The sequence below is a fragment of the Salminus brasiliensis genome, chromosome 8 (genome assembly GCF_030463535.1).
Source record: "Salminus brasiliensis chromosome 8, fSalBra1.hap2, whole genome shotgun sequence".
Classification (NCBI taxonomy): domain Eukaryota; kingdom Metazoa; phylum Chordata; class Actinopteri; order Characiformes; family Bryconidae; genus Salminus; species Salminus brasiliensis.
Genome location: NC_132885.1, coordinates 42,881,022 through 42,899,340, shown reverse-complemented (window position 1 = coordinate 42,899,340; position 18,319 = coordinate 42,881,022). Strand labels below are relative to the sequence as shown.

General features: G+C 42.1%; 1 protein-coding gene across 1 annotated transcript; it reads left to right on the top strand.

Annotated features, from left to right (window-relative positions):
- Positions 1–81: 81 nt before the first annotated feature.
- On the top strand, positions 82–17,742 carry mospd2 (motile sperm domain containing 2). Its single transcript, XM_072686693.1, has 15 exons — positions 82–153; positions 248–305; positions 1,989–2,144; positions 2,986–3,072; positions 4,448–4,602; positions 7,252–7,312; positions 8,128–8,166; positions 8,273–8,397; positions 8,572–8,745; positions 12,638–12,756; positions 15,089–15,182; positions 15,256–15,352; positions 15,702–15,831; positions 16,517–16,619; positions 17,203–17,742. The coding sequence occupies exons 1-15, from the start codon at positions 121–123 to the stop codon at positions 17,341–17,343; spliced, it is 1,572 nt and encodes a 523-aa protein (XP_072542794.1). The 5' UTR covers positions 82–120; the 3' UTR covers positions 17,344–17,742.
- The last annotated feature ends 577 nt before the right edge of the window (positions 17,743–18,319 follow it).

Here is an 18,319-nt window from a genome sequence, read left to right as displayed (position 1 = left end):
ATGCTGGCTAAGACTATCTTAATTAAACAGAACCGAAACTTTTAGAGCCGAAATGGCGCCAAACTGTGCGGCTGTTTCCGCTGCTCTGAGGAAACCCCGCTCAGTCAGCGCTGCGCTAACATGGCGGACGGTGGGCATCCTGAATCAGAGCAGGTATTCGGTCATTAATTCATGGAAATAAAAAGCTCTCGGTGCTTTATGAACACTTCGGACCACACACTAACTCTGTATGCTTCTCTCCAAAAAGGACCTCGAGAGCAAGATCCGGGAAACGCGACAGAGATTCAAGGAGGAATACGTTCAGGGTGAGCTGTCAGATAACTAACCAACTAACCAACCAACCAACTAACTAACTAACCAACTAACTAACCAACTAACTTTCCTCACTGCTGGAAACCTCATATTAACTCATCACTGTGTGCTCCTGCATTTAACCTGCCTGCCTCTCTTAGCTTCAGTTCAGGGCAGAGATGGACTCAGTGTTGCTTTGCCGGACAGTGGGTGTCTACACTTGTCCAAATACAAATGTCCATGGGAGTGAATGCAGGACTGATGTCGGTGTGTTTAAGTGACGTAATCTGTCTGTATGTCACTGTAGTTGATCTGAGAGGTCATATAGCCCTAACCTCTTTACAATACAATACAACACATTAGGACAATCCTAAAGATGGAGTGCAGGGTAAGGGTCAGGTCAGGGTAGATGGCTTATTGATGTAATAAACAGGCGTAGCACTCTTACAATCCTGTCTGTTTACATCTGCGGTCATATGCCGCGCTTAGACAGGTAAGGTCTACGAATTCAAAATCATTATTCACCAAGTACCAGGAGGACGAGGAGTTTTTTTGGTGCAGGTGTCAAACATACAATAAGACAGTAAATATTGAGAATATTATATATATATATAAGCATAAAAGCTGAACGTAAAGTATAGAATGGGCAGTGCACAAACAAACAAATGCAAAACAAAGTAAAACGATGTATAATGGAGATGGTACATCAATACAGTAAACTACATGTCGCAACTTATTATATAAACAAATCGATTTTAAATGTTGTCTTGTCCAGGGATTATTCTAGATACCGTGTTCAATAGCTGGTGTATACAAATTCTGAGGGATTGCTTAGAACAGCAGCCCCCATTCCATCCCCATAGAAATGCAGAGTTCAGTAATGAATTGATTAGGTTAATGTGTTGTCATTCAGTGGGCGTCTGAATCCACCCTGATGATGCAAGAGGACGTTGCACCACTAGTTGTCCACTGGAAAGGGGTAAAAAGTCAACACTGTGAAAGTAATCTCTTTGGGCAGATAAGCAAGTGAGGTTGTCTCCATTGAAAACACACCCAGCTTTTTCCAAAAGAGCAGATTCACAACTTCAGTAGCTTCAACTTCAACACTGTGTGTTTCAGTACGCTCACACATCTGCAGGTATAATCAGCCCTGTAGTCAGGATAGATTTGCTTGCACAAGTCAGTTGGAGATCTAGGACAACGTAAGAGTGGGATTTGTTTGTGAGGACAGTAGTAAGTAGTAAGCAACCCCCTGCTAGTGATAAGCCTTGCTACATACTTAAGCTAATGGCAGCTGAAGCTTCCTGAAGCAGTTTGTAAACTAAAGTGGGCGCATGGGCGCTTTAGGGGTGGTCTAGGAAACCTTCAAGGCTAAGTTCAGTTAAAAGGCCTGGGTCATGCAGAACATAAAGTTATTGTTTCTCAATTTAACGAGTTTGATGTTTGTTTTAATTTATCCTGATCCTAAAGTTTAGCTGTGGCATCTGCAAAAGCAGTCCCGTTCGGAGTTCAGTTCAACATTTGTGTAAGGTCACAAAAGCCCAGTGTATTTATGTGTTCGCTCATTTAACCTACTGCAGTTTAGTCCCATCCATTTAGGCAACAGTCAGCCCCGCCTATTCAGCCTACCACAGTTTGGCTCCGCCCATTCATATTGCAGTTGTGTAAAACTAACAAACAATAACGCAAATTTTCAGATTCAACAGACAAATATGACTCCAGAGATGTGGACCGACTCCTGAGGGACGACGCTCTGGTGGATGGCTACCTCACGTGGCGAATGTTTGTGGTGGATGATGCGCTGAAGATGATCGATGAGAGCTTTCAGTGGCGCAAAGAGTTTAACCTGAATGGTATGTTTGGGGGGGGGGGGGAGCGGGGGGTGTATGTATTTATGTGTATCTCACACTAATGCTTCCATATCCACCGAGTGCTGGTGCAGGTTATTGAGCTGCGGATAGCTGTATATGTTTTCTGATATGCAGCTGCTGTTTGCAATCAGTGCACTGCAAACGTAACAGTCTTCTAATGAGAAATACTACATGTTACTATAGTTAAATAATTAAGAGAGGCTTTTAGTAGTTTTTTATAGCATTTGGAAAAAGTGTATGTCATTTTGGACTGTTCCTTTTGGACTTTTCATTGTAGAATGTTATAAAGTAGCAGACAGCTGGCATTTTTAAATGGAGTTATTTAATTAAAAAAAGGTTTTAATGAGACAGGAATAATGTTTTTTATGATTTGTTGGCCTAAGACTGGCCTTCAGGATTTCTTCAAAGATTTCTGCGATTTCTTCACATTTTCTCCATTAAAGGCGTCATTGTTCGTAGACTGTGAGTTTCTCCGTAGGCCCTGACGGAGAGACAATCACATCCATTGTCGGTGTTTAATTCATTTCCGTCTGAAAGCAGCATAGATTTATCTAGGTAATTTTAAACAGCTTCAGAACTCATTAAAAGACGTGGACGTCAAGAAGCAGCTATATTATAAATTGAATTAAACGGAGACTTGTCAGACGTGCTTATTAACTGTGCTGGGAAAAACCTAATTAGCTGCTGTAGCCACGCTTTATTTAATGGTGTGTGTGTGTGTGTGTGTGTGTGTGTGTGTGTGTGTGTGTGTGTGTGTGTGTGTGTGTGTGTGTGTGTGATGGTCGTGTGTGTTTAACTGAACAGTGCTGTATTTTTTTCACAGACCTCACGGAGAACAGTATTCCGAGATGGATGTTTGAGACGGGAGCAGTCTACCTCCACGGCTACGATAAAGAGGGCAACAAACTGTGTATGTACGGGTTATCTGAGTTTAAACCAGGGATCCTGAGGCAGATGCACTTCTACCCAAATCATCTCACACTTTCCTCAAACCGTGTGGGGGTGTTAAATGATCTCTAATAAACGTCATTATGTGGTTTCTGACAGGATCCCTCGCTGTTATCTAGAGTGACTGAAGTACAGCGCAGAGCTGAACACAGCTGTAGCATTTTGTACTTTTATCCAGTTTTAGAGGTTTTTACTCCAAGTGTGATTGAAGGTGACCAAGTTCATCACTGTACTTTGACTCCAGGGTTTCATCACGCTGATTTCTCAGAACTGGCCCGAAGTGTAGCTCATAATTCATACACTCAAGCCCAGGACCCCTAGATAAGAGAATGTCTTTCAACACTGTTTATCAGCTGCTTCAAGTGAATATACACGGTTGTAGACGCCCCTTTAAATGAAAGCATTCAGCTGCTTTAAGCTGCACCCATTGCTGACACAGATGTGCAAATGCACACACAGCTTGTCTAGTCCCTTTGTCATTCTGGAATGATGGATGGGAGGAGTTGGGGATGAGGTGAGGTGGTGCTCATCCAACCTCCTGACCTCACTAATGCTTAGTGTTGCTGAATGCAATCAAATCCTTACAGCAATGCTCCTCCAAAATCTAATATTACTCCAACAAAAGCAGGATAAACTTTAAAATAAAATTGAATACCCTTGGTTTCAGGAGAGAGAATAAACGAGCAGGTGTCCCTGTACATGTACAGGTCTCCATATAGTATTAGTTTGGACATCAGTTACTAAATTTGACAGATAAAGGATGGATGCATTGAACATTGTCAGATTTTTCTTTTTCTATTCTGTAGATAGAAATAGAATTTGTCTAAAATGTGCAAAATTATATTAAAGTTTGCTTCCTGGAATGAAGCTCAGCTGTACTGTGTACAGTACTGTGTTTTTCCCAACATGCAGTCAGACAGCCTTTTCGCAGAGTAAACCGGTAACATTAACACATGGCGTTTGAGCAGGGGTGTCCATGCTCATATAGGTTACGCCATACATTTCCATTGACCTAAAAGGACCAGAGTCTGCATAAGTGTTTGGTTTTTATAAAAAATGTTTTTTCCCGTTGATTTAGTTTAGTAAGTCTGTCTTACAATAAACCAGTTACTTAAACATAATTATACCAGCTTAAATATCGGCTGATGATTATCAGCAAAATCACATATCAGAATCAGAAATACTTTATTGATCCAGGAGAGAAATTGCAGTTGTTCACACTCTATAAAATAAACACTAAAATAAAATAGAATTAAATATGTACATGTGTTGATCGGGTCATAGCCTTAATAAACAATAGTGTATTTTAAAATCGGCCGTCGTTTGGTGTCTTTCAGTCTGGTTCAAAGTGAAGCTCCACATCAAGGACGGCAAAACAATTCTGGACAAGAAGAGGTACGTGGCCTTCTGGCTGGAGCAATACGCCAAACGTGAACCTGGCATGCCCCTAACGGTCGTGTTCGACATGTCCGAGTCTGGCCTCAGCAACATCGTAAGTATCTTTCCTCTCCCCCCCCCCCCCCCCTTTTTTTTTTTTTTTTTTAATTTTAATTTTTTTAATATTATATACAGTGACCGTCCAGTGGAACATGTATCGGTTGATAAGGTAGTTTTAGACAAGGTGGTTACAGGGTAGGGATGTACAGCATTGAAACCAAATCAATATTGGAAGATAATTAATTAAACCAAATGCATACACTAGAATATCTATAAACATGTTTTTGATTAAGCTGCTATAAAATACATCTGTTAATTTTATTTAATACTCATACTCCCTATATGTAACTTTTTTATTACTTGTGCTGAATTCTACCACCTTTTTTTTATCACAAATTTGAATTTATCACAGTTTTCACAAATTGAGCTGCTGCATATCTGTACGGCCCTAATTGCAGTATTAATATCCCAGGCATTCTTTGTTTGCTCTTTGTTTCAAATAAGTGTCCTGTCTCTCTCAGGGTAGCAGATAATCAGACATTATAGATGTTCATAATTTTTTTCCGACCATTGTTGAGGACCCCCCCCCCCCCCCCAACATGCACAGCTCCATCTTTAGCCATATGAGTCTCTGAAGCAGCGGCTCTGTGTTTAACGTCTCAGATTAAAGTAACCTTTTAATCCCCTTGGTCAGTCCAACTCGCCGGCATAATCCTTACAGTGACTGCCCTTCGGTTTCTGGCTCTCCATGAGACGTCCATGTCTGACCATGCTTACTCCCTGCTTGATTTCGTTCCCTCAGCCGGCCCGGTTAATAAGGGCTGGGTGGATAACCCGAGAACCCCAATTAAAACCATCTGCTGTTCTGAATGTAAAGTCCAGAGGAAGTGGAGCAGTTATGTTATGCATCATTTAAGGTGGAATGACAAATTCCAGTTAAAAGCTAACCTAAAATTTCATCTAGCCAAACAAGCAGTTACCATCATGCTAATTGGTGCACTACGAACCTGCAAGACTGTTTAGCTTCGACACTCTGGTGCTAAAGCTAGCCAAGCAAACTTCAGACTCCAAACATCTCCTGCCTGATCGACTACATTTAGGGTAAAGGAGCAGCACCAATCAGCCAGCGTTCAGAGGAGAGTTGTGTAATGGCCTTACGAGCGACCTTGACCTTTGCTTGTTATTGACACACTTGTTCTTTACGTTCCTTTCTGACCAGAGAAGTAGACGTGTAGAAGTAGTGTGTATATATATGTATGTATATGTGTATGTATATAATGTATGAGCACCCCACTAAGGCCTTTGTCTTTTCTAATAGACTTAAACATCTGGACATTTGATCTTCATCTAAACAATGTGAAACGACGGGACTAATATGACCACAATATAATAGGACATCCTCACATTTATTACTTTAAATACCTAAAATTAAAATCAGCTGCAGATGATTAGAACATCATTAAAGGGGATTCTGGAGGAGCTTGTCTTATTTTAAACCTCAGACTTTTGTCTGTTTTGCTCTTCAATGGTAAAGTGTGTGTTATTACCATGGTGAAATCTAAAACTTCTGGTGTCTTCAGAAAGAAAGTTGTAGACACATACAAGTGTAAAAAGAACTCAATTAGAAATCAGCCGTTCTAAATCATTTACAAGTGCCAACGTGGCCAGGTCAGACCGTCCTAGCAAGTTCGGTCCAACAGCAGACCACAGATGCGCAAGTCTCCAACAATCCTTTAACATTGTCTCAGGACCTACAGGTCACTCTTTGCATGGCTGAAGTCAACATACAGCATCTACCATCAGAAAGAGACCACACAGTTAATTTTTATGGAAGGTGTGCAAGAAGGGAAATGAAATCAAGACAAGACTCCTTTGACTCTGCCTACACGAGTCTTCTGAGTTTTGTATGGAATGATGATGATGATGATGATGATGATGATGAGGGTAAAATAGTGAATAGAGAATCTGAACTAATGCAGTTCTCTTTAGGGACTACTTTCTGTAGCTGCACTACACCCTGCAGCATGTATCCCTCCACCATTTTAATGATCTGATTTTAAAAGCAGGTTCTAGAGCCGAGCTCTTCTCAGAACTCTGGTAGAACAGTGTCTCAGGCATCAGGCAGCGTCTTCATCGTCATTAGGTGAAGAACTTTCTGTGAGGAGCTTTTATTAGAGCTTCAGACGTCTGCTTCCCTTCACCCCCACTGTAGAACCACAGCTCTGACTGAGTGAAAATGTGGTTTTGGAACGGCCGCTTTTAAGAAGCTGGAGATTTGAGCTGCTGGTAGGTCCGTGTACTGAAAGGGGCAACTTTGAGTTGAAATGCCCTTCAAGGTGGTGATCCAAAAACCAGACCCTGTGTTTGAGCTTTGCTGTGTGGTTTGCTCAGTTTGCAGCTTTTGAGTGGCTTCCGCAGAAAGTCCCGTAAGAGTAGATGATGAAACTTTGTTCCTGTGACTGAAGTCGCTGGACTAACGGTGCTAGTGCAGTTTAACTGAACTTGTGACAGAGTTCGGGCTGGTGCGAAGTGGGTCATTTCACAGCTTGAGGCAGAAAATATCTCCACTCGGCCAAACGGCGCTTTCACTGAATGCCTATAAAAAGAAATAAATAAATATAAAAACCCTTTCATCATCAAACCTCTGAGCCAGCACATATGACTCATTCTCACTTTATCTCTCTCTCTCGCTCTCCTTTCACAGGACATGGACTTTGTGAAGTATATCATTAGCTGCTTCAAAGTGTACTATCCGAAGTTTCTGTGTAAGTGCATTCGCTTGTGTTTCTTCATAAATTAGGTGCATTTCTTTAAACGAAAGGAACATTTCATATCCAGAGTGACCTTTGTCCATTTTTCTCCCTCATTATCCTGACACTGCTTCCACATGAAAGTGTGAGATTGCTCTATTAAAACAAACAAGGTCGCCAGGCCTCGGTGCAGCATGCTCACTCTTAAAGGACCTCCATCTCTTATTATAGTGCCAATTTACTGTACACAATGAAACTGACAGAATAATGGAAACCCCAAACATGTATATGTATACATTGGTTTATATGGGGATACCAAACTGCCCTTTCTGCTTTAAAAGAAGTGCTTTCTCCTGCTGGAACAGATTTAATGGTAAATAGAAGCGTTCTTCAAGCAGGTCGGGACAGTCTTTAATGGTTGAGAACAGAATGGTGTGGGTCGAAGGCGTCATTTGGATTTTGCAGAACTGTCCAGAAGCAGGGGCAGAAAATAGAGAAAATAATGACCCGTCGGGCCATGCTTGTTTCGTTCTGCTCTGAAGTCATTATTCTGTGCTCATTAAAACACCTTATTCATCCGCTTTAGACATAGCCGGTATCCAAATGACAGTTCCGTCATAAAGTTTGTGAACCTAATTATATTTTATGGTCATTTGCATGAAGGCAACAGGTCTTTGAAAATGAGAAATACCTTTGCATGTTTAAAAACTTGTTGGACAAAATTACATTTTAAAATGAGTTCATTTAAATCATTTTACATTACAATTATTTATTATAATGTATAATTATATAACTATGTAACTAATAATCTTGTTTTTTTTGTTCTTCAGCAAAAATGATCATGTACGAGATGCCTTGGATTATGAATGGTAGGATTTCTGTCCTCTCTGGTTCTGAAGCAAAGTCTGATCATTTCTATTGAGGTTAACATGTCCGAATGCTGTGACTTGAGCTTAAATGTCTTTGCTCTAACAGCTGCCTGGAAGCTAGTGAAGACATGGCTTGGTCCAGAAGCCATCAGCAAGCTCAAGTTTGTGTCCAAAAGTGACGTTCAGACGTATATCGACCCTGAGCACCTTCCCCCACACATGGGAGGAACGGTATGAGCAGAAATATCTAAAATTATGAATATATAATTATTATTATTTTTTAAATTCCTATTTAGATATATTTATACCCAGAAAGCAGTTGCATGAAATGATGAATTCTGCAACCTAACCTGAAAGTAACTCAAATTAGGAGAGTTCAGTTTGAGTGCTTGGTTTGTTTTGTAGGACCAGTTCAAGTACAGTTACCCTCCCCTCCTGGACGACGAGTTCCAGTCGCCCGTGAGTGAAAATGGGCCAATCGTGAGTGAGGATGAGAGCGAGGTGAAGGATACGGAGTCCGAGTGTAAGGAAAGCCTGGAGTCCAGCTTCAACGCAGAGCAGGCACTCAGACCCAAAAAGGTACGAGCCGATTCACAGACTACAACCAAACATCCCCTTCTCTACCAGCTGTCCAGATTACCCTAAAGTCACGATTCGCCAGATTAGCATTACTACGTTTAACATGCCAATAGACTATATATCTCAATTAGCTGCAGAGTTTAAACTACTCCAGCTTTGGCTTTGAGCTTTGTTTCTCGTCAGAGTGCTGACATCACACCCCTGTTGTAGTCTGGTCACACTTTTACTGCTAAAGGAATTTCAGCTTCCTCTTTTTCTTTAAAGGCGACGATGTGTGATGTGCAGCAAAAAAGCCCTCGTGCTTTCTTTACCGAAGCCACATTAAAAATCCTATGTGGTCTGGACTTGAGCTCTATCAAGGTTTGGGGGGAATGGCCAGTAAAGTTAGAAAACACTGGTGATCAAATGCATAAGTTAACATGTAATTACTGAATAATAATTCTTGGGACCTAATGAGGAGACGTTTTAAGCGCCTTTACCTCATCACCACTCTCCTTGGGCTCAAACCCTTGCCCCCTCGGTACTGTGCTGTTATCTCTGTAGGCTGCAGGCAGGCAGGGCAGTAAGGCCGACCTTACACAGTGAGTATAATTGCAGGAGGGATTACAGTAATGTAAACTCTCACTCCAGACTGGGAGAGGTCGTTTGGACAAAGCAGTTGAGGAACAGATTGGCTGGCAGGGACAGTGTAGGTCACCTCCAGTTCAAGTACACTGTATTGCTGTATTGTTTTTGTTTTGTTTTGTTTTGTTTTTGTTTCCCAACATTTTGGTTGTTAATGTCATAAAATTTACTAGAATTAATTGAATAATTAATTCTTTAACCATGTTCGTTTTAGGCTTGGATTTTTATTTGATATATAATTTGCAAAAATGCCAACCCAGCATTCACTTTGGTTTTCCACTTCAAATTTAATGTGAAATACTGAAGTCAGTGTTTTGTTTTTTTAAAACAGCCTTTTAAACAAAAGGGAAGATTTTAGAACATTTTGTTCTTATTTTATTTATGTGCTTACATTTTGGAGAGATATTTACTCACTGTGTGTGTGTGTGTGTGTGTGTGTGTGTGTGTGTGTGTGTGTGTGTGTGTGAAGCTGCCATATGCTGAGCTTTTAAGCCGTTAGCAGCGTTTTCACAGCTGTCATAAAGGAGCTCTGCTGGGTTTGTGGTGTTTTTTGCGTGTGTTTTTGACACAGTGCTGGTCACATGTTCAGTTTGTGAAGGCACGAGTCAACCCTGCTGATGAAATCCACACACACACACACATTCTCACACACACTACATATAATATCTTATAACCAACAGAGCCTCCAATCTGGGTAAAATAAAGATCCTGAAAACGCTCGCCAGGCTGTGAACGTGTCTGAGTGCTGCTTTATTGCCCGTGTTCGTTTTCAGAGAGCTGGATGTTTGAGTTTAAATTGTTTGTATTTATCATGATTTATTTTCTTCTTCTTCTAGCAGACCAGTCCTAAAATATGGTTATTGATTTAGTCCCATCTGAACAGCATTTTCTATAATAGAGTATTAATATACTCAAATTTGAAAATCTCCACTCTGGATCCAACCGGGTTAATTTAACAAAAGCTTTAAATGAATACCTGACAATCATCAAGCTGGGTTTTAAGTTCCTGAGCTGTTTATTTGTAATATAGGTGTGCTGGTGCTGACAGGATGGTGACGCTGGTGTGTTTGGCAATGGTTGAAGATCCTGGGCTGTTTTGGCCTGTTCGTGTCCCTGTCTCCTTCCTCGTGTAGAGGGACAGATCAGCATTAATGATTTATAGGTTAAAGTTCTGTAAAGTTCTCTTAATTTAAATGTAAGTGTGTTTCTGAGGATTTTGTGTTTTAAACAATGTTTTAATTGAGGAAGTGAAGATGTCATAATTATTGTGTAGAAATGGGATCCAATTTGAAAGTCGTCTCTCTCCTGGCAGCGTAGTCGGCGGTTCCTCCAGCAGTGTTTAGATGCCTCGCTCTGTGCAGACGTTCTGGAGCTAATTCCCTCTCTCTCTCTTTTAAAACAAGGGCTGGTAAGTCCCCGGAGGTGGTCCCCACTGTTGGCTCGTGAAAGTGCCTCCTACGTCTTCAGCGCCCGTCTCATTTCAGCACATCTTTTGCGGGGCGGTCGATGTCGTGACTCCTACCTGCAGTCAACTTTTATTCATTTGTTCTCCATTTCAAACGTTTGATTCCAATGAAGCAGCTTAGAGCCAATTAATGACAGCAGTAATCTCATGTTCTGGGTTTGATGATTGATTGTTTATTAATCGCTTCTTTGCAATTAATATTTATTCAGAGATTTGTGATCTAACAAAGTGATTATTCTGTCCAGCTCATTTCATTGATCAGGTCACTGTGCCTTTTACTCCAAGGAGTTCAGCAACTTTTTGGCCTTCTTTTTTTCACAAAGGGACGTGTGAAGGTTTTTAAGTGTTTCTGAGTCACTGAGTTCACTCCAGCTGCTCCATCAGTGTTCGTTTGTGTGTCTGAGTGATTCTGCAGCAACACTCCATTATTTTAAACTCTACATCAGAAAGAAGTGTTTTAGAAGATGATTCAGTCTACTGACATTTAGTGCCGTTTATTGTTACTCTGGTTCTTATTTTAACTATTTTAATAATTGTTTCTTTGTCCTTTTCATTTCATGTTGATTAATTCGATTGGCCCATTTGGGGACCATTTACTGCAATATTTTTATTCAACTTCCTTTTTTTGTTCTAATTGATACTGTAATGAAACACTGTATGCTAACTTACCAAAGACTACAGAAAGGGATTTAAATGTTACTAATGATTTGCTTGATCTCAGAGAACACACTAATCTTTAAAATCAAGTCTTTTCTTACCTCAATGGAAATTTTGTAATCTTTTATAGCGATTATGTAGCAGTGGCTGTCCTCTTCAGTGGTTTCCTGCTCCATTTCATGCTGGCGTTTGACTGGCCTCAAATGCCGAATAAAAACCATGAGGTTTACAAACACGAGCGGCTTTGTTTTTGTTTGCCCCCACTCTTCATATAAAGAAACCAAAAGGGTTCTCTCAACCACCGCTTCCACAGCAAATGTAGTGGAAGTTCAGTCCAGTTCACCTGTACTTGTATTTTGTTGGGCCCTTGAGCAAGGCCCTTTACCCTCTCTGCTCCCCGGGCGCTGGAGTGTACAGTGACAAATACGTGCACCTTTACCTTACCTTTACTTTTTACTAAACCTGCTGGCAGTGAGATAATGGATGGATGTGAGTCTAAAGAACCACCACATAATGTACAACATGTATCCGGACTGGTTCTGATCCAGAATATGCTCTAGAACTCTGTCCAGGCCACTTTGCGTGATCCAATTTTTACTTCCGGTCACACCAAAATATGGTCACGCCTGCTGAGTCATTATTATGGGTGACCTTTGACCTTTCCTCTGTGGCACACTTCCTCCCCCAGTGTGTGTGTGTGTGTGTTTTTCTCCTACAGCGTCTCAACATCCAAGTATCACTTCATCCTCAGCTGCCCTACTTCTGCAATCGCAGCACAATGCAAGTGTTTGTTCAGCGTTTTTGGTTTGAGTCTCCTGACTGTGTGTGTGTGTGTGTGTGTGTGTGTGTGTGTGTGTGTGTGTGTCTGTGTGGACTGCTGGTGCGTTTGTATGGTGAGCGTCTCTGTGTTGAGGTCTTTTAGAACTGTGTTGAATCCTGTTCTGGACACTCTTGTGGTTAAGCACTCACTCAGTGTACACTCCATGCTGCGACCCCTTGCCCATCTCGTATACAGCAGTCGGTTTGGCTCACACGTCCCTGCCCTGACCTTCTCACAGTCCCTGTTCTAGTTTGGCTCCATGTGTTTATGATCGAATGAGTGTTTGTGAGAAACTCAGACTCTGACCGCTCTCCTCCGTGTTGCAGGTGAATTTCGTGGAGGATGGAGGGAAGCCAGACGACTTGGACAGGCAAGACGTGTCCAGTCGGCTGAGGGGGGTCAGGAAACCCCAGACCACTTTCAAAGGCACTTTACTGCATGTGAGGTAAGCGGATGGAATGGCCACACACAGGGATTTTATGCCCATCAGTGTATGAGCGCTATGGAGGAATGGAGGGCAGAAGGATAGTGTGTAGGCTACAGGAACAGAGAAGTGTCCTACTGGAGTAGTGTGTTGGAATAAAGAAGGATATGGTTCTAGGGTTCAAGCCTTAGGGATTTAGGGGTAGTGTATGACTTGTAGGAATTGAGGGGTAGTGTGTACACTTTATGGAGCAATGCAGGGTATAGGGTAGTGTACAGACTGATGTATTAACTAATATATGAACAGGATAAGGTAGGATGCTGTTCTACAAACAGTCCTAGTATACAAAGCTAAGTTATTAATGTACAGGCTTTTAGTAATATGTGTAGCGGCCCGGCTGTGGAGATGGCAGTAGCGTGAGAATGTGATTGAATGCAGTTTGGGAGCTGAGTTGAGGAAGTTGCTGGAACTTTCAGTGCATGGTAGGATGTTGCTGCTAAAAACAGTCTGGACTTGTTTGGTGGCATTGTTCTGTGGCTGGTGGGGTGAGGGTGTTTGGGTTAGCTCTGTTTACACATCAGTGAAGCACTGCTTTATTTTCCAGGAGAGTGAAAAATCATACAGGTACCTTCACAAAGTGCTTTTTTCAAAAGGAATAGAGAATAGCTTCCAACGTTTCAGAAGTGTTAAGCTTAGTTAACGCAAGTTCAGAATCAACCAGATCCAGATATAATTCATTTCCAAAAACGGTCTGAGGTTTGTTTATTTTTAATAAATCTGTTTAAATCTATAGATAAATCATCCAGCAGAATATTATACAAAAGTCAACATTTTGAGAAGACAGTTTATGGCAAAGTTTGATATGATTCCAAATCTCAAGTCATTAGTTCAACATGTTCACATTAAAGCCACCAACGACAAAATTGGTCAGAATGTAAAAGTTGGCTGTTATTTCCAGATAAGCAAGTAACATTTTAGTTTGAGTAGAAAGTGGGAAGCAGAAGCATGTTTACTCTGTCTCTGATAAAGGCAGGGGTACACACTGCTCCATCTCCGTCTGTAGTCCAACAAATTGATCAACTGTCACTGATCAGTTCTGCAGTGAGCGACTGCTAAGCTTATAGAACTTCATAAACCTCCAAATCTCCCGAATCCCATATGCCCTGATTAAGAGCTGCATGCTCATATGTACGATTGTTAATTAGCGCCGGGTTTTGCTTGTGTAAAGCTCCGGCCCAGGAAGGCTTCTCGCTACCAACGTGACGCTGAGTCACTGTGAGAGAGAGAACGGAGGTCAAAATCCATTCAGATTCGGCTTATTGTCACGTCACATCACATTACACAGGTGTAAAGGCAAGTATAGTCCCTCACAGTGGTACACACACAAATATATACAAAAGAAAATACAGAATATATACACAACTTACACTATACACACACTGTACACACACTACTGCACTGTTTAAAATGTACAGGTTTCATTTATAATCTGAAATGTTTACAGTGCTGTTTACGTTCAGACACTGGATCAGGTGAGAGTTCAGGTGCAATGTGGGGGGGGGGGGGGGGTCTTTGGTGGGTGCAGTGTGACTGAGCAGAGGTCACAGTTCCAGTAAATAAGTAACTGCAGTGTGTGTTTGTATGGGGTAAGGGTATGATGAGGGATGATCTTGTGTGATGAAACCAGTGAGATGATTTTGATCAGATGGTTCTGTGACGACTGATGCAGGAATTCCAGACATTCAGAAAGATGGACAGACAGGAATTCTAAACCTGGCAGCAGCTTTAGGATCCTGCAGAAGTCATCCCTTGGCATGTGAATAGTTCAGGGCGGCTGAATTTCTCAGTGTGTGTGTGTGCTTGTGTGAGGGCCTCTTAGCCATCGGATTTGCCTCTGTTCTGGTTCTCCCAGCTTTGATGTGACGGCCAGATGCTTTTTTTTTTTTTCTTTTTCTTTTTCTCTCCCCTCCAAAATCCTGGGAATAAATCCATTACCATCGCTTTTTGGAATAATGGGATTTCGATACGGATCTCATTCCAGCAGAGCCTCAACTGCTGTCAAACCAGGTCATCCCTTCAGTGGCACATTCTATACACGCATGACCCTTTTGCAGCTGTATTTGGTTATGCATGCATGTGTGTCTCAATACCTAGGGAGCTGCCGTTCTCCCTATACCCGACATAGACAGCTGTCATTTCAAAGAGTTGTTTTTGCTGGGCCTGACTGTATTCTCACTGGTCAGGGGGTAAAGTGCTGTAGGCTGAGGGGTGGTGAGAATTTTTTGCTAGTTTGCTACTTAAAATGAGGGCCTTGCTTTCTTTTCTTTTCTTACCCGCATTCCCTCTCTCTCAGTCCAGCTGAAGAGCTTAGTTTTGGATCAAAGGACTCAGAGAAGAAATGTCTCATCATTCTCAACAATGTGGCCAAAAACCAGGTGGCGTTCAAGGTGAGTTTAGATTGCTTTTATTGGACAAACGATATTGTTAAATTCATTGAACACTGACCCTCTCTGTGTCCAGGTGCGGACAACGGCTCCTGAGAAATACCGTGTGAAGCCCAGCAGTAGCAGCTGTGAGGCAGGAGCAAGCGTGGACATTGTGGTATCTCTACATGGAGGTAAAAAATCTCTCTCTCTCGCTAGCTGTGGTCTGAGTGAAATACAGCTACAGGTTTTTTTTTCCCTTTCATCAATAATGTAAAAGTGATAAAATAATAATGTTATCTGCGCTCGGCCAGTGTGTAAAAGTAAATAACGTGCTCCTCTCACAGGGGAATCCAAGCACCAAAGGTTTTCTTTTAACCCACTTACTGCAGCAGAGTCACTGATAAAACCTTGGTGCAGCTTTAGCTGCAAACTGTTTATTCGGGCCCCAAATGCTTCTTCTTTAGCTGAATAAAGTTAACCTCTAGATTTGATTTCACACTGATAAATGGTAATATGTAAATATGTGAAATGTGTGTCCAGGTTTCCAGGCGTCCCCTCAGGACCGGTTCCTGGTCATGGCTGCTGAAATGGAGCCAGGTGCTGGTGCTGGGTCCCCTGAACTCACTCAGTTTTGGAAGGAAGTCCCAAAAGCCAAGATCATGGAGCACAGGTGCTGTTCACCACACACTGAACACCGCTTACACACTCAGTCTGCCTCCAGTATAGAAACACTAAAGCGGTAGTTTAATGATGTATCAATTTCACCCAGTTATGGACGGAAGTATTGGGACACCTGCTCATTCTTCTAAAATCAAGGGTATTAAATTTTCTCCAGCTTTGGTTGGAGTAAATGTCTCTAGTCTTCTGGAAGAAGACTTTCCACTAGATTTTGGATTGCGTACTGGATGGTGCTCCTCCACAGTCATTCAAGAACACAGTTCCTCCACTGCTCCACAGCTCAATGCTGGGGGGCTTTATACCCCTCTAGCCCACGCCTGGCATTATTAGGCAGCATGGAGCCAATAGGTTCATGATGTTGATCTGCTCCAGAGAGTCCTATTCTATTGGCAGTACTTCTTCTCTACAGGGACCAGACAAGCTGTGTGTGCTTTTGCACATCTGAGTGCTGCTTTAAGTAGCCGAATGCATTCATGGTGTGTCCACAAACATTTGGACATATAGTGTAGCTGATCAGTCAAGGCTTCTGCTACTGTAGTTCCGGTGCTGAGAGAGGAAGATGTAGATGTGATTTGACTGTAACCTGTTCCTTCTAACGGTGTTGGAGTATCTGGAGGTTGCCCTGTGATGGCCTGCACGTTTTGTTAACATTTTGCTGGGATGTTTTTCCGCCGCAGGCTCCGGTGTCATGTTCTGGAGAGTCCCAAGTCTATTTTGAGCAATCCGAGCGACAGTCCGCTAAGCACGCCTACTGGTGACACCCAGGACCTGCAGACGGTGGTAAGTGGACGGACGTTTTTGACCGCAGGAGCGTCCAACGCCTCGTTGCGTAACCCGCTGTTGTCGCAGGCTCTATCTGTCTCCTTGAGACTTGAGTCATGTGAGATTTAAAGGATGTGCCGTAAGCAGTGTAACTGATGTAACTGGCAAGGGATGCAAGATCTCCAAAATACTACAGATGCACAAAGATATCAGATCATTCTGGTCCTGATTTCTTCTGTAGCTTATCTGCATGGTCCTGCATTCAGAACTCTACTAATAAAGTTAGGTTTCTCTGTAGTGCTGATACGATTGGGTTTTATGTTGCCATCCACAGATACGAACATCTGCGATATCTGATTAGTCTCCCGTATCAGTGCATCCCCACAAAGTGTTAGCATTGCGATAATGATGTTATCATATGATTTATTCTACACCAATGAGCCTTAACATCAGCACCACTTGCCTTATATTGAGTAGGTCCCTCTCATGCTGCCAAAGATGTTTTTCAAGGCTGTAGAATATCTCTAATTCAGTTATAGCAAGGCAAGGCCTTCCCTCTCCCTCTTTATCTGAGAACCTTCTACCTTTGCTTGTTTCACAGCTAATGCGCCTCATGGTCGCCAACTCTCGCTTGGAACAGAAGCTGGACGCCTGCATGTGGCTGCAGAAGGTCCTCCTGGTGCTGATGTCTGTCCTGATGGCTTTCACCCTCTCCATTTTCTACTCTCTGTGGACACCGTAACCCAGTCATACCTCAGAACTTCACGCTCAGCTAATAGGAGCTTTCCCTCAAACACTGGCCAGTCAGCTGCTGAGGATGCGTGCGTTACCATGGAGATCGTCGTCGGGACTTTTCCAGTGTGAGCGGTGCTGCCTGTCGCCAGGCACGCTGGCTAAAATGTCAAGCTTCCTCCCGCTCTGTGCTCGGAGCTAACCAAAGAGAGCAGAGAGCTTCCTGTGTGATTTGAAGGCATAATAATGTATTTTTATTACTCATCATGAAGTAACTACATAATTTATAACAGATGTAATGTAGCTTGTATAGTAATTGTTTAGCAATATACTTTCTATCGGTTGTATAAATCACAGATTTATAAAAAATAAATAAAATTATAATTTTTATTACGCTAGACGCTAAACATCGGTGTAACATTAATTACTGAGACTGCTGTTGTGCTGAAGTGGCCAGTGAGTGGACGTTTAAGCTAGGAGTTTCCAATAAAGTGGCCAGGGGGTGTGTAATATAATATGCATTAATTACAAGGTTATTACATGATCTTTAGAGGATAAGGAGTTAGGTTTTTTATTTTTTGTGAAGCAGGTTTATGTTTGACTCCATCGTCTTTCTTTTGTCTGTTTTCATATTTACGGAGCTTAGTGACATTTAAGTTTATTCTGTCTTCCACAAACTCATTCAGAGTCTTAATCTGAACGTTCTAGATAAGTTCCCCCAGTGGAGGAGAAGGGAAGCAGACGTCTGAAGCTCTAATAAAAGCTCCTCACAGAAAGTTCTTCACCTAATGGTGATGAAGACGCTGCCTGATGCCTGAGACACGGTTCTACCAGAGTTCTGAGAAGAGCTCGGCTCTAGAACCTGCTTTTAAAATCAGATCATTAAAATGGTGGAGGGATACATGCTGCAGGGTGTAGTGCAGCTACAGAAAGTAGTCCCTAAAGAGAACTGCATTAGTTCAGATTCTCTATTCACTATTTTACCT

Coding starts and splice junctions, on each gene's coding strand:
- mospd2 (XM_072686693.1), top strand. CDS start 121: ATGGCGGACGGTGGGCATCCTGAATCAGAGCAG. Junction 8,167..8,272: donor GATGCCTTGGATTATGAATG/GTAGGATTTCTG, acceptor TTGCTCTAACAG/CTGCCTGGAAGCTAGTGAAG. Junction 8,398..8,571: donor CCCCACACATGGGAGGAACG/GTATGAGCAGAA, acceptor TTTGTTTTGTAG/GACCAGTTCAAGTACAGTTA.